Source organism: Geospiza fortis, unplaced genomic scaffold, assembly GCF_000277835.1.
Source record: "Geospiza fortis unplaced genomic scaffold, GeoFor_1.0 scaffold485, whole genome shotgun sequence".
Classification (NCBI taxonomy): domain Eukaryota; kingdom Metazoa; phylum Chordata; class Aves; order Passeriformes; family Thraupidae; genus Geospiza; species Geospiza fortis.
In genome coordinates, this window is record NW_005054457.1 from 975,013 (window position 1) to 987,857 (window position 12,845).

Here is a 12,845-nt window from a genome sequence, read left to right on the forward strand (position 1 = left end):
CCTGCTGAATGGCCTCCTCTGCAAGCCCCGAGGACCTGGTCCCCCTGAGAAAGTCGATTTTCCCCCTTGTTCAGGGGGGATGGGAGCCCTTGGCCGTGGCAGATCTTGTGTTCAGCTCCCCCAGTAACTCCCAACGAGGTGGGAATTCTGGGCATGTGAATTTTCTGGGCGTTGTGTTCTGACCCTGGGACTGCTGGGATGCTCTCCCTGCTAATTAATGCTCTGTAATCCCAGTGCTCAGGACAGTCCCTCTGAGAACACCTCGGGTGCCTCTCTGGGGATGAGCTACAGGAGGAACTTGTAAAGAGTTCCAGAAGGAACTTGTAAAGAGTGAATGAGGCCTGAGCCACTTCTGGGTGTGCTGGAGAAAGCTTCTGCTAACGGGGCGTAACCCCATGGGGAAAGGATGCAGGAGACCTTTCCCTCTACACGGGGATGGAATTTCCATCGTGGCAGCAGAAATCCAGGCTTTGGTGGCTGCAGGGACAGGAGTGATGGCTGAGCCTGCTCCACACTGGAGAGCAGGACAGGAGTTGTGACTGAGCCTGCTCCACACTGGAGAGCAGGACAGGAGTTGTGACTGAGCCTGCTCCAGAATGGAGAGCAGGACAGGAGTTGTGACTGAGCCTGCTCCAGAGTGGAGAGCAGGACAGGAGTGATGGCTGAGCCTGCTCCAGAGTGGAGAGCAGGACAGGAGTGATGGCTGAGCCTGCTCCAGAATGGAGAGCAGGACAGGAGTGATGGCTGAGCCTGCTCCAGAGTGGAGAGCAGAGCCTCGTGCTGAGCAAAGGGAGCAGGCTCTGGTGATGGGTGGTGGGAAGAGCCTTCCCCTCGGATCTGGCAGCAGCTGCTGAGGATGGAGCTGTTCTTTCAGCCCAGGTGGGCACACACAGGGAGGGAGGAGGGAGGAGGGGCTCTCCTGGCTCTGCTGCTGCCTGGGGGAGCTGACCCCTCAAACCAGGGGGAAGGCCCAGGACTGCCCAGGACTGCCCAGCTTGCCCACGTGTGCCATCCTTTAGGGCAGCCCAAAGTCCTTGGTTGGCCCTGGAGCTGCTTTCCTGCCCCTCCCTGCCCAGCCCTCTGTGCCCATGTACCCTGCTGGGGTATCTGGTGAGTGCCAGGGGCAGCCTGGTCATTTCTGCCCCATCATTTGGGTCTGGGCTCTATTTCAGGGGCAGCCTGGTGTTTCTGCCCACACCATTTGTGTCTGGGCTTTATTTCTGGGTTTTCTTGCTCTGGGCTGCTGGTGTTCCTGGAACTGCTTGCCCCAGAGCAGGGCCCTGTGCAGCGCCAGCCCTACAGCGTGGCCAGAGCTGCCCCTCGGATGTGGCAGGCGCCTGAAATCCTCTCCAGGATAGGAAAGGGCGCCACAACTTCCCCCTGGCCCCGAGCACTTCTCCTTTTGGGGCAGCACATGGAAGGTGGGGTAAGAAGATCTCTGAAATTGCAGAAGTGTGGGTTGCCCTTGGAAACCGTGTCCAGCCATAGCTGGGGAGGGGGATCTGTGTGGGGATGGATTTGGGATCTGTGTGGGGATGGATTTGGGATCTGGGTGGGTCTGTGTGGGGATGGATTTGGGATCTGGGTGGGGATGGATTTGGGATCCAGCTCCTGGCCTGGGGCTTCCTGCTCAGCTGGGAAGCGTTGGAATGGTAGGAGACCCCAGCACAGGGGGCTGCAGGCTCTGCAGGCTCTGGGGAGTTCCCTTCTCCTGTTTCTCCACCCTTGGGAAGCACCATCCCATGTCCCTGCTCCCCCCTGGGTTGTTTTGGATCCCGTGCAATGCTGCTGGTTTCCACAGGAGTATTCCCACTTGGGATCATTCTCTGGTGCTGCTCAGCCCTCAGCCTGTGCTCCTGGGGATGCTCTTGGCCACTCCCACTGAGGCTGCCGGGCTTTTGGCTGGAATTTTCTTTGACCTCATTTGGTTACCCAGCCCTACGTGGGCAAAACATCCCAGGGAAAGGAGCTTATGCAAAAACACCCAGAGCCAGAGCATTTCCAGAGACACAGAGGACTTTCCAAGGTCACACCACAGATTCTGAGCCTGGGAACGACTCCCCAGGGCAGCCGAGGGGGATGAGGAGGAGGAGTTGGGCCTGTGGGGGAGAGCAGCAGCAGTTTGGGACATGCTGTGGGTGACTGGGGGGTCACCTTGTCCCTGTGGGCTCTGGGGTCCCACAGCAGCACTTCCCTGAGCCTGAGCTGGGGCTCCTGCAGCAGCTGCTGGGGCTCTGGGGGCCTGGGGGGAGGGAGAAGGGAGAAGGAGCAGCCCCAGCCAGGGGAGCAGCCCCAGCCTGAGCCCCCAGCCCTGCCCCTGCCCCAGCCTGGTGTTCTCCAGCTGCTCAGAGGGGCTGGGAGGGGCTGCAGGGCAGCTGGGAGTGTGTGAGGAGAGGAGGTGCCAGCACAGGGAAGTGCCAGTGAGGGCTGGCAGCAGGCACGGGCAGAGTGGAGCCGTCCTGAGGGGCACAAGAGCTGCTGCTGCAGCCCCTCTGTGCTCTGCCCACATCCCCAGGGGTGGCCCTGGCACCTCGGGTGAGTTTCCTTTTCTCTCAGCTCTTCTCAGCCCTTTCTCCTGCCAAGGGCACAGTGGAGCAGCAGATCCATGGCTGGAGCCAGAGCCACGAGGACATCTTGGGATGGGATGGGATGGGATGGGATGGGATGGGATGGGATGGGATGGGATGGGATGGGATGGGATGGGATGGAGGATCAGGGTCAGCAGCAGTAAGGGACAATGCTGGATCCCTTTGATGCAGATTTAACCCCAAATCTCTTGGGGTTAAATGCCTGGGCCCCTCAGGGCTGAGTCCTTCTCTGCCAGGTGATGCCTTGTTCTGGGGCTGAGGAGCTCTTCCAGCTTGGGGGGATCCTAAAGCCTTGTGTTTCCAAGAGTTTGTTGGGATTTTCCCTCCCCCAGCTCCATCTGCAGTGGCCGTGCTTGGGACCAGCCCTTTGAAGCCTTAATTGCAATTATGAATCTTCCTCTGTTCCCAGGTCTCCCCTAATTGGCTTCCTGTGCAAACTTGAGAGCTGGAGAGAGCAGGGCTGAGTTCTGAGAGGGAGCTGGTGGTTCTGAGAGAGAGCTGGTGGTTTGTGATGGAGCTGCTGTTTTCTGAGGGAGCTGCTGTTTTCTGGGGGAGCTGCTGTGTGTGATGGAGCTGCTGTTTTCTGGGGGAGCTGCTGTGTGTGATGGAGCTGCTGTTTGTGATGGAGCTGCTGTGTGTGATGGAGCTGCTGTTTTCTGGGGGAGCTGCTGTGTGTGATGGAGCTGCTGTTTTCGGGGGGGGCTCTGTGTGTGATGGAGCTGCTGTGTGTGATGGAGCTGCTGGGTGTGATGGAGCTGCTGTGTGTGATGGAGCTGCTGTGTGTGATGGAGCTGCTCTCTGAGGCCCTCAGCCCCACTCAGGGCAGGCCCTGCCCGCTGCTGTGCCCAGATGCTCACAAGGGTGGCATTATGGCCAACCTAAGCTGATTTACATGCCTGCATTTGCAAAGTGCTAATCTAGCGGGATGTTTTTCCTTTCCCCCTCCTCCCCGTTTCTTTTCAGCCCCCTCTAATCTCCTGCTCTCCCTGCCAGGTTCCCAGCTCCTTTGGCTGGAATGGGCCCCAGCTAAATCCTTTATCTGTCTGTTTGGCAGCCCCGGGTGCAGTAGTTAGCAAACGAGTGACACTTTTCCTGGCTCATTAATTAGATTTACTGAGCTGAGTGCTTGCTGCAGCAGCAAGACTCTGAACAAGGCAGTTCTGTATTTTGTTTCTGAGAAATTTGGGATTTAAAAAAAACAAAACAACAAAACAAAGCAGTTCCAGGGCAGTTCTGGTCTGAGTGGTCAAATGCACAGCTCCCCTGCTTGCAGTGCTGCTGGGAACACGTGGTGTTCTCGTGTGCAGCTTTATTTCTGCAATTTGCTGCTGCATGGGCACTTCTGGCTGTGTGTCATTGTTTTGCTGCTCAGAGACTTTGAGGATGGGTGGCTGGGTGCCCGGGGCAGGATGTCTTGGTTAAGGCAAGTGGTTCTTGCGGGTTAGAAATAACCTCGGTGAAGAATTAGGATGTTTTATTATAAAAATGCTTTTTTGGCATGTCCTGCTCTGCCAGCTTTGCCTGCCAGGTTAATAAGTGGGATTGGGAAGGTTACAGTAGGAGATGAACGTGAGAGGATGAAAGAAAATTGACCTTTACCTTTGCAGCTGAGGGACTGTGCTGAGCAGGAGCCTCGGCTGCTCCTGCTGGAGGGGAAACTGAGGCACAGAGAGGCCTCACCCAACTCTGGGCTTTGATCACGGACTTGGGGGTCCCTCTGGGAGCACTGGACAGCAGCAGCCTGTGTTGTGTTCCCTCAGGGATGAGCAGCCTGGCAGGTGACAAGTGCTGGGTCCTTGTCCCCGTTGTTGGGCACTGGGGGAGCTGGGGAGCCCGGGGGATGCTCCCGGCGCTGCTGAGTCACAGATGGAGCTGTGGGGCAGGGAAAAGCTCAACAACTCATTGAAACACAGAGCTTTAGGTGCCCCCCAAGCTCCTCACCCCCAGAAAACCGCGGGCAGGTCACTGATTTCAGTTCGGGATGTTTGTGCCAAGGAGCGAAGTGCCCGGCACAGGAGGAGCTCCAAGGCTGCCCCGGGGTGCTGACAGAGCTGCCGCGGCTCCGGGAAGGAGCTTTGGGGGTACAGAGAGAAACATGTTCTGCTCTCCTCTGGGAAGGAGAGCACAAACACCAGCGAGGTGTCCCAGAGCTGGGGACGAGAGCAGAAATACCAGAGAGGGGTCTCAGAGCCGGGACCGAGAGCACTTTGCCCTTCTCCCCGTGGGAGCTGCCCTCCAGAGCAGCAGCGAGTGTTCATCGCCGCCGGGACAGCGAATTGCCGCTAATTGGCTGCCCCTCATCGAGCAGGGGCCAGGCAGGCTAATTAGCCGTGTCTTTCACCTCCCGCGTTAATTTGGAGAGTGCGGGACGTTCCCGAGGGAGCCGGGACCCCCATCAGCTCCGGGGTCCTTTGGTCCCTGCCGGGGGGCACCGGGAGCTGCAGCGGGAGCCACCAGTGTTTCCGCAGGGAGTGGAACTGAGTGACTGGGAGCTCTGGAGATACAGGAGCAGTCGGAGCTCCGGGTTTGGGGTGTCTCAGGGATGCTGCAGGAGCGCAAAGCAGCACAGGAATCCTCACTGGGGGCAGGTGAAACACCTGGCTGGGTACCACTTCTCTCAGGGAGGGCTGGCCTGCTGGGGGCTTGCTCTTTGCTGTGTGAATCTAAACTGATGTGTGGAGCAAAACGTCTCTGTTGATCAGGAGTGAGAAGTTTCATTTTTTTCTGGCTCGATTTTTGCTTTTTGAATCACAGGCAGATGAGGGCAAACACTGTTTTGAAATTATGAGTTGCAAGGTTTTGTTCTGACTCCTTGAGTGCACCCTCCTTGAGTGCATCTCTCCTTGTGCACCCTCTGGGCAGATTGATTTCTTTGGCATCCTCTCCATTCACTGAGGAATTCCCTCACCTCAGAACAGTTTCTCAGACTATTCTGTTCTTTCTGCTGAGTCTCTTGCAGCCCTGGTTTTGCTCCTCCTGTGGTTCAGTTTGCAGCTTTGGTTGCACACCCTTGGGACAACTCAATCCTAAATTTCAGGTCACGCATCTCCGTTATCATCAGGGCTGCTCCTGTGGAGGGATGGGGCAGAGGTGCCCCCTTGGCAGCTGTTCGTGATGCTGGGAGCCCCCACGGGCTTGTTTCACCCTGGGGGTGCTGTGAGTCCTGCTCCTGATGCTGCAGCAGCCTCTCTGTGCCTTGATCAGCTGGAGGACAGCACATCCCAGAGCCGAGGGCAGCTGGGGTGGGCAGTGCTGGGACTCTGCTCCTGATATTTTGGATTTTTTCCTTTCTTTCAGTGGAGCCTTTATCTCCAAATCTCCCAAACAAAGACGGTTGCACTTTGGAGCCGTTGTTGTTTGTTTTCACTCTCGGGTTTATTTTTCTGGCGTTCACAGATCCTTCACCTCCCGAGCCCAGCCTTAAGCCGTGGCTGCTACCGCAGGTAATCCTGGGGCTGGGATTTGGGAAATCCCATTGAATAACCCCTTGGCAGCGACACCCGCTGCTGGGATGGAGGGCTTGGAGTGCGGCTGACTCGTTTTAGGCTGTTCTGAGCCCCCTGTGGGTTTCCTGCTCTGGTCCCAGGGCCGGGCTGTGCCGGGAGGGGCCGGCGATGAAACCGCGGGTGCCGAGCGGGCACAGCGCTGCCTCTGCGGGCTGGGGCTGAGCCTGAGCCCGTCCTCTCCCCTCTGCGGGTCCCACAGCAGGGTCAGCCCTGTCCTGCTGGGCATCTGGGGCTTGCTGGGTGCCCTTGCTCGGGGTTACGGGATGCTGGGTACGGGAGGAGCAGGCAGCCAGCCCTGGGTGTAACATTGGCGCTGCTGGTACAGGGGAGCCGGCAGCCCGCCCTGGGGGTAACAGGGGGAGCAGGCAGCCAGCCCTGGGTGTAACACTGGTGCTGGTACAGGGGAGCAGGCAGCCAGCCCTGGGTGTAACATTGGTGCTGGTACAGGGGGAGCAGGCAGCCAGCCCTGGGTGTAACACTGCTGCTGCTGTGCCCCTGTTGTGTCACGTTCTGTAAGTGCTGTTTGACACTCGGAGCACTCTGAAACTGCTTTGCACGTTAGGTGCTTTCCCTGACCCGCGGTGGGAGCCTCTCCTGCAGCCCAGCTCTCAGTGACAGCGAGAGCAGGCGCTGATCTCTGGCTCTGGGGCAACTCTGCAGTTGGGGCTCTTTGAGAGCTCCCCAATTATCACATTTCTGGTGTAAATGAGGTGCTGCAGTTCGGAAAGCCTGCCTGGGTAGGGCTTGCTCCTGTTCTTTCTCCCAAGGCTGGTGGCTCTCCTCTCTCCAAAACATCATTTCCCACTCATAACTCAGGATTTCGTTTCCTCCTGTGAGCAGTGGGATGTCCTGTGTCATTCCTACCCCTCAGCACCGTTATCCTGCAGGCACAGGTGCTCTTGTTATTCCAGAAAGAGATGTTCTTCTCATGCCAGGAGTTTTATCTTCTGCTTTGAGAAGAAATCACTGCCCAAGGCGCTCTTTGGGAACGATTCTCTGTGTTCCTCCTCTGCTGCCTCTTCCCCCGTTGGCTCAGGGAGTGGGGACTCACTGGAGTGAGGGTTCACAGCCCAGGGAGGGAATGTCCCTCACAGTCCCTGCCGTGTATGCTCACCCTCAGTGTCACAGCAGCCTGTGCCCCGGCCCTGTTTGAGCCGGGCTTTGGATGGCACAGCCTCCTCTTCAGGCACCCTGGGAGGATGTTTGTCAACCCAGCTGCCTCCTAGATCCCCTGGTACCCTGCCTTGCTGTGGTTTGAGCGAACATCTTATCAGCCTCATCTCCTGCTCTGTGCAGAGCTCTCGCTCGCTGACAAACACTGAGGTGAAGTTTTTCTTGAAAATCGCAGCTTTCTCCCCACACTGCCCTGTGCCCCACAAAGGCTTCCTCCAGCTGCTCCCTCCCTCCCTCCCTCGCTCCGGCTTTCTATCTTTGGCTCCTCTGCGAGGTGGAGGGGAGGCAGCAAAATCTTGCAAGCAAACAGCTGAAACTCAAGATTCTCTTCTGTAATCTAAGAAAAACAGTTTCACTGGAGGAGCAGGTACTGGGCACGTGCTGCTGCACTGCCGGGCCCGGCTTGGTGTGCGGGGCCCAGCTCGGTGTGCAGGGCCCAGGTCGGTGTCCAGGGCCCAGCTCAGTGTGCGGGGCCCAGCCCAGTGTGCAGGGCCCGGCTCAGTGTGTCGGGGCCAGCTCGGTATGCGGGGCCCAGCTCCATGTCCAGGGCCCGGCTCAGTGTGCGGGGCCCGGCTCGGTGTCCAGGGCCCAGCTTGGTGTGCAGGGCCCAGCTTGGCGTCCTGGGCCCGGCTCGGTGTCCGGAACCCAGCTCGGTGTGTGGGGCCCAGCTCAGTGTGCAGGGCCCAGCTTTGTGTCCAGGGCCCAGCTCCGTGTCCAGCCCTTCCTCTGCAGTGAGGATCTCCCAAAGCTCCTGTCCTGTCTCCCCAGGATGAGCTGGAGGAGGCAGAGAGCTGAGCTGGAGCTCAGAGGAGCTGGTGATCCTCCTTTCTGAGGATCTCACCTTGAAAACAGCTCTGGGTAGGATCCCTTTGCTTTAGACCAAATGATTTTCCTTCTGCAGCATCAACCCAAGCTCCTGCTTCCTTCAGCCTCATCGGGCTCCTTGTTCTGGTTCCCCTGGTGCCCAAAGCCCTCTGGGTGCTGAGCCACGTCCTGGCACCAACCCAGGCGAGGCATCCGTGTCCCTGCACCCACTGCCACTGTCCCCAAACCTGGGCAGTGCGTTCAGAGCTGCTCCCGCGGGCCCAGGGCTTTGTTTTTCCTCTCTGATTTCCTGCCCAGGATGCTCAGCCCCAGAACAATCGGGGCAGGAAAGGGCGTTGTCCCGGCCCGAGGGTACCCGCGGGTTTCCAGGTGCTGGTGGAGCTGCGGGATCCCCTCTGGAAGGTCCTTGGCAGGTCCTTGGCAGGTCCTTTCTGTCCCGAGGAGATGTTGCTGGGATCTCAAGATCTCAGCTTGCTCCATGTCTGCCTGGTCCCGCTCTCCTGGCCTTGGAGCCTTTCCTGGGGGTGGTGGAGCCCCCAGGCTCCGGGGATTGCTCTGCTGGGGGGTGAGGGGTGTCCTGCAGGGGGGTCTGATCCTCTTCACTGCTTCATTTTGGCTCTTTGAGCTCTCCCCTCTGGTCCTGGGCTCCACCACTGCAGGGGCAGCTCAGAGGAGTCCCCTGGGTGTTGGAGATGGGGCTCAGGTGGACCTCAACCCAAGAGAAGGGATTGTCCTTGCTGGAAAGGCAGCTCTGTGCCCTGTCCCAGCCCTGCAGAGCTGCTGGTGTCACCTTGGCTCCTGAGGGACCTTCTGCTCCTGGGCATGGAGCAGATCCTGGCAGGGAAAGGTCTCAGGGCGTGGAGGCAAGTGGGGAACCCCGGCAGGTCCCAGCTGAGAGGAAAGTCCTTGTCAGGGAGCTGTGATGCCCCAAGGCTTTCCCGTGGCCTCTGGTGGCTTCACAGCTCAGCAGCAAAAGATGGGTTTTGTTGATAATTCTTTTTCATGCTGTTTCAAAACGATTTTTTTTTGCTTTTACAAATTTTCTGCCTCAAGCAGGACAAGGGAAAATCTAAAACCAGTAGGTCAGCAGGTTCCCACTTCCCACCACAGGGTAAATGTTTACTAGATTGGTGTTAATTAACAGAAATATTTAATTTGTCTGCTCACCTTTGTGTCCCACAGAGATGAATGAAGCCTCTTAACTAAGCAATCCTGGATGGAAATTCCCTAAGGGTCTGGCACCCACGCAAGGACAGCTTCACAGATAATCTTGGGATACTTCCCAAGCTGAGCTTTGGTGTGCTGGGCCTTCTCTCACTCACTTTAATCAGTGGTTTTTAAGAAAATAACTTGTTAGAAATTTATGATAATAATTAATAATTTTAAAAAGTAAATATTTTATAATAATTAATTATTATAGATTGCCCTTTAGGATGCTCAAACCTTCAGAGGGGAGGGGTTCAACCTTGCCCTGAGTCCTGATGCTGGGAATTGTTGGGCATCTGTTGACAATGGGGCAAAACCTTGGGGCAGGGTTCTCTGAGAACTTGGGACTCTGAAACAAAGGCACTGTCCCTGCTGTGTGGAGAGGGCTGAGCCATCACTGGGGTGGTGCCACATGGGGCTTCTCAACACCCTCACAAAAAGCGAAGCATTTTCCAAACCCTTGACCTCAGCACTTGTTTTTCTCGATGTTCTCAAGATGCTTAACAGGGCTCCTGAAAGTCAGATTGCATTCTCCAGAGCTGTCCCCTGTCACCGTGCTCAGCGTGGGTGGCAAGGAGGGGACAGCAGCAAAGTTTCGGCTCCGTTGTGGTGGACGAAGCCAGGCCTTTCCCACGGGAAATGCTTCCATAAGCACTGCCCTGGGAGAGGAGGCTCAGGCTCCCGTGTGGTCCGTGGCACAGCAGGAAAAAGCTGCCCCAGGAGTGCGTTCTGTGGTTTGACAGTGACAGCAATATCAGGGTGGGGTTTATTTCACATTCCCTCCCGTTGTGTGCCAAGGCATGCGGGAAGGGATGCTGGGGTTGCTGTGGGGTGAGGAGCCCGTTCCCCCCCGAGGGCTGAGCTGGTTTTTGAGCTGGCTGGTGCAGGGGTGTCTGTGAGTCACCCTGGGCTCTTACTCACTGCCTTTCTCCTGCCTCCAGCCTGGCCGAGTGCTGGGCTCGATTTCCGCGCTCCCTCGTGGCACCGCAGCACTCCTGGCACTGGGCACAGGTAAAGGTTCTGCTGCAGAGCCAGTGCAGCCTCTGGCAGTGAGGAGGAGCCCAGGAGCCCCTCTGGGGTGAGGGGAGCACTGGCACGGGGCAGATCAGTGGTGCTCGGGGTGTTTGCTGTCACCTCTGGGGAGCTGCTGGTGCTTCTCCCTGGGGCAGGGCTGGAGGTGGCTCGCTGTGCTCCCAGGGAGCTCCAGCAGCCAGGCTCAGCTCTCCTGAGCCCTGCCAGGGAGCTGCTGGCAGTGGAGGCTGGGTGGAGGTGGCCGTGCTGGGGACATGGGGCAGGGAGGGCTCTGGAGCCTCTGCTAGGTCACAGTGGCTCTGGGACAGGGGTGGGTGAGGCTGTGGTGGGCACAGCCACTGCTGGGTGCTGGCCCCAAATCCAGGCCAAATGGGCAGAGAATTGGGTGGTTTAGGATCTCTGGGAATGACGTGGCTGTGTGGCATGGGTGTTGTCCAGGCTCAAAGCAAGTGCTGCCTTGCACGTGGTTTTGTAGGATTGGCAGCTTTTATTTCTTCTTACTCGATTGTTTTTGTGCATTTGTGTCGCTTCTAAACAAGAGGCAGAGAATGTGTTGGCTGGACCCATCTCAGTGCCTTGGGAGAGGGGGACACCTGCCCCAGGGTCCCTCTGGGCTGCAGGGCAGGAGGGAATGGGCACCTGGGCACCTCTGATTGCTCAGGTCAGGAACATCTCTGTTAATGCCCCGGTGTCCCAGACATGATGTGGATTGGCTGGGATAAAACCTTCCTGGGCAGCACAGGCTCTGCCAGCCCTGGTGCAGGTGGCAGTCTGGGCCCTGGAGCACAGTGGGATGTGGCAGGGCTGCAAGCACGATTTCACAATGTCCTCGTGTGCTGGGCTCACATCCCCTCGGTGTTTTCCACCATTGCCACAAGGGCACGTGGAATTTCCTTCACGGTGGCTGGGTGGCAGCAAGGGGACAGTTCTGCAGCCTTCCCTGCCACTTGGGGTGGGTTTGTGACCATGGCCAGTGAACACTGGAGCCACCGAGGGCAACCCTTTATTAACTCTCCTCCTTCTTTCCCCTTCAATCCAGGAGATGAGTTAAAATGCAGCACACCACGTGCACGGAGGACAGGATCCACCACGCGCTGGAGCGGTGCCTTCACGGGCTGGGCAGGGACGCTGCAAGCAGCAGATGGGCTGGTAGGTGACCTTAACCATGGCCTTCTCTCTCTGGGGTCCCCTGAGCCCTGCTGGGGTGTCTCACCCAGGGCTCTGGCTCACAGGGTGCTGCTGGTGCTGTCCCTGCTGGGGGGTCTCACCCAGGGCTCTGCATTAGGGGAGCTGCTGGTGCTGCTGGAGGCCTTTCCCCTTGCAGTGCTCAGTCAGAGGTAGCATCCAGCCTGGCTTGTGCTCCTGGGCATTTTGCTGGAATAAAAAGATGTTCCAAGGCCCTGAACAGGTCATGGCAGGTCTGGCCATGTAAGGATCAGCAGGGCAGTGGTGTGGGGTGTCAGCTGTCCCTGAGTGAGCTGGGCAGAGCACAGGGCTCTGTTCAGCCCAGGGAAGCTCCTCTGTGCAATCAGCCAACCCTGCCGTGCTCCCTGCCCTCAAGGCAGGTCTGGGATTGCTGCATTGTCACACACAGCACGGGGATGTTGTTATCAGCACAGGGATGTTGTTATCAGCCCAGCCCTGGCTCAGATACCATCGTGGTGGCCATAAAGAACTGAGCCTTGCTCAGGGGGCTGTGAAGGGATTGGGGCTGGCGTGGTGAGGACAGAGCAGCAACAAGCAGAAATAATTTCTGAATGTCATTCTGACCTTCCTGCCTCGTAGCTGTGATTAAATCACTGCCAAACCCTCTTGTGGATGAAATCTGGGGGCTGTCAGCTTCTGATTCCTTCTTGTCTCTGCAGTTCTTTCAACCCTTTCTGCTTTTCTTTTCCCCAACAAGACCAACAAAGAGGTGCAGACAGGATCCTACCTGCTGCCAGCTCCCAGAGGAATCCCTTTGCCACCCCTCACAGCCACTGGAGCCCGGCCATTTCCATGCTGCAGCATCACCTGGGGGCTGGGTTGGGGCAGTCCTGCCCAAGATTCCTGTGTCCTTTTCTCTCCCCTGCTCTGGGAAACAGGCCCTGAAGTGTGACCCACATTGCTGGTTCCTGGAAGCGCAGCCTCGTGCTTGGCACGGTGACAGAGCATGGCCAGAGCAGCCCTGTGTGCCCCCTGTGCCCCCAGAGCAGGGCAGTGTGTGCCCAGAGAGCAGGGCAGTGTGTGCCCCCAGAGCAGGGCAGTATGTGCCCAGAGCCCACCTCTGCTGTGATTACATCAATCAGTTCCTTTGTCACTCACAGCTCCAACCCCAGTCCTTCGCCTCCATCGTTTCTGCAGCTCATCAGCAAAGATTGGGGTGTGCAGGGCAGGGCTTGGGGCTGGGGGCTGTGCTGACCCCCCATGAGCCCCACCCCAGTGATGTCCCCTGGCTCCCAGGCCCTTGCTGTGCCTCTCCTGGCCTTTGCAGAAGGAGCCGACATTCCTGGGAGAATTGTGGGCATTTTGCACC

General features: G+C 57.9%; 1 protein-coding gene across 1 annotated transcript in view; it reads left to right on the top strand.

The window, feature by feature from the left end:
* The first annotated feature begins 2,432 nt into the window (after window positions 1-2,432).
* Window positions 2,433-12,845, top strand: part of PIK3R5 (phosphoinositide-3-kinase regulatory subunit 5) — a 28,648-nt gene continuing 18,235 nt past the window's right edge. The window contains exons 1-3 of the mRNA XM_031062702.1: window positions 2,433-2,535; window positions 5,985-6,031; window positions 11,370-11,479. Of these exons, the coding sequence (XP_030918562.1) occupies window positions 11,383-11,479 (97 nt within the window). The 5' untranslated portion in view covers window positions 2,433-2,535; window positions 5,985-6,031; window positions 11,370-11,382. The remainder of the gene's footprint in view (window positions 2,536-5,984; window positions 6,032-11,369; window positions 11,480-12,845) is intronic.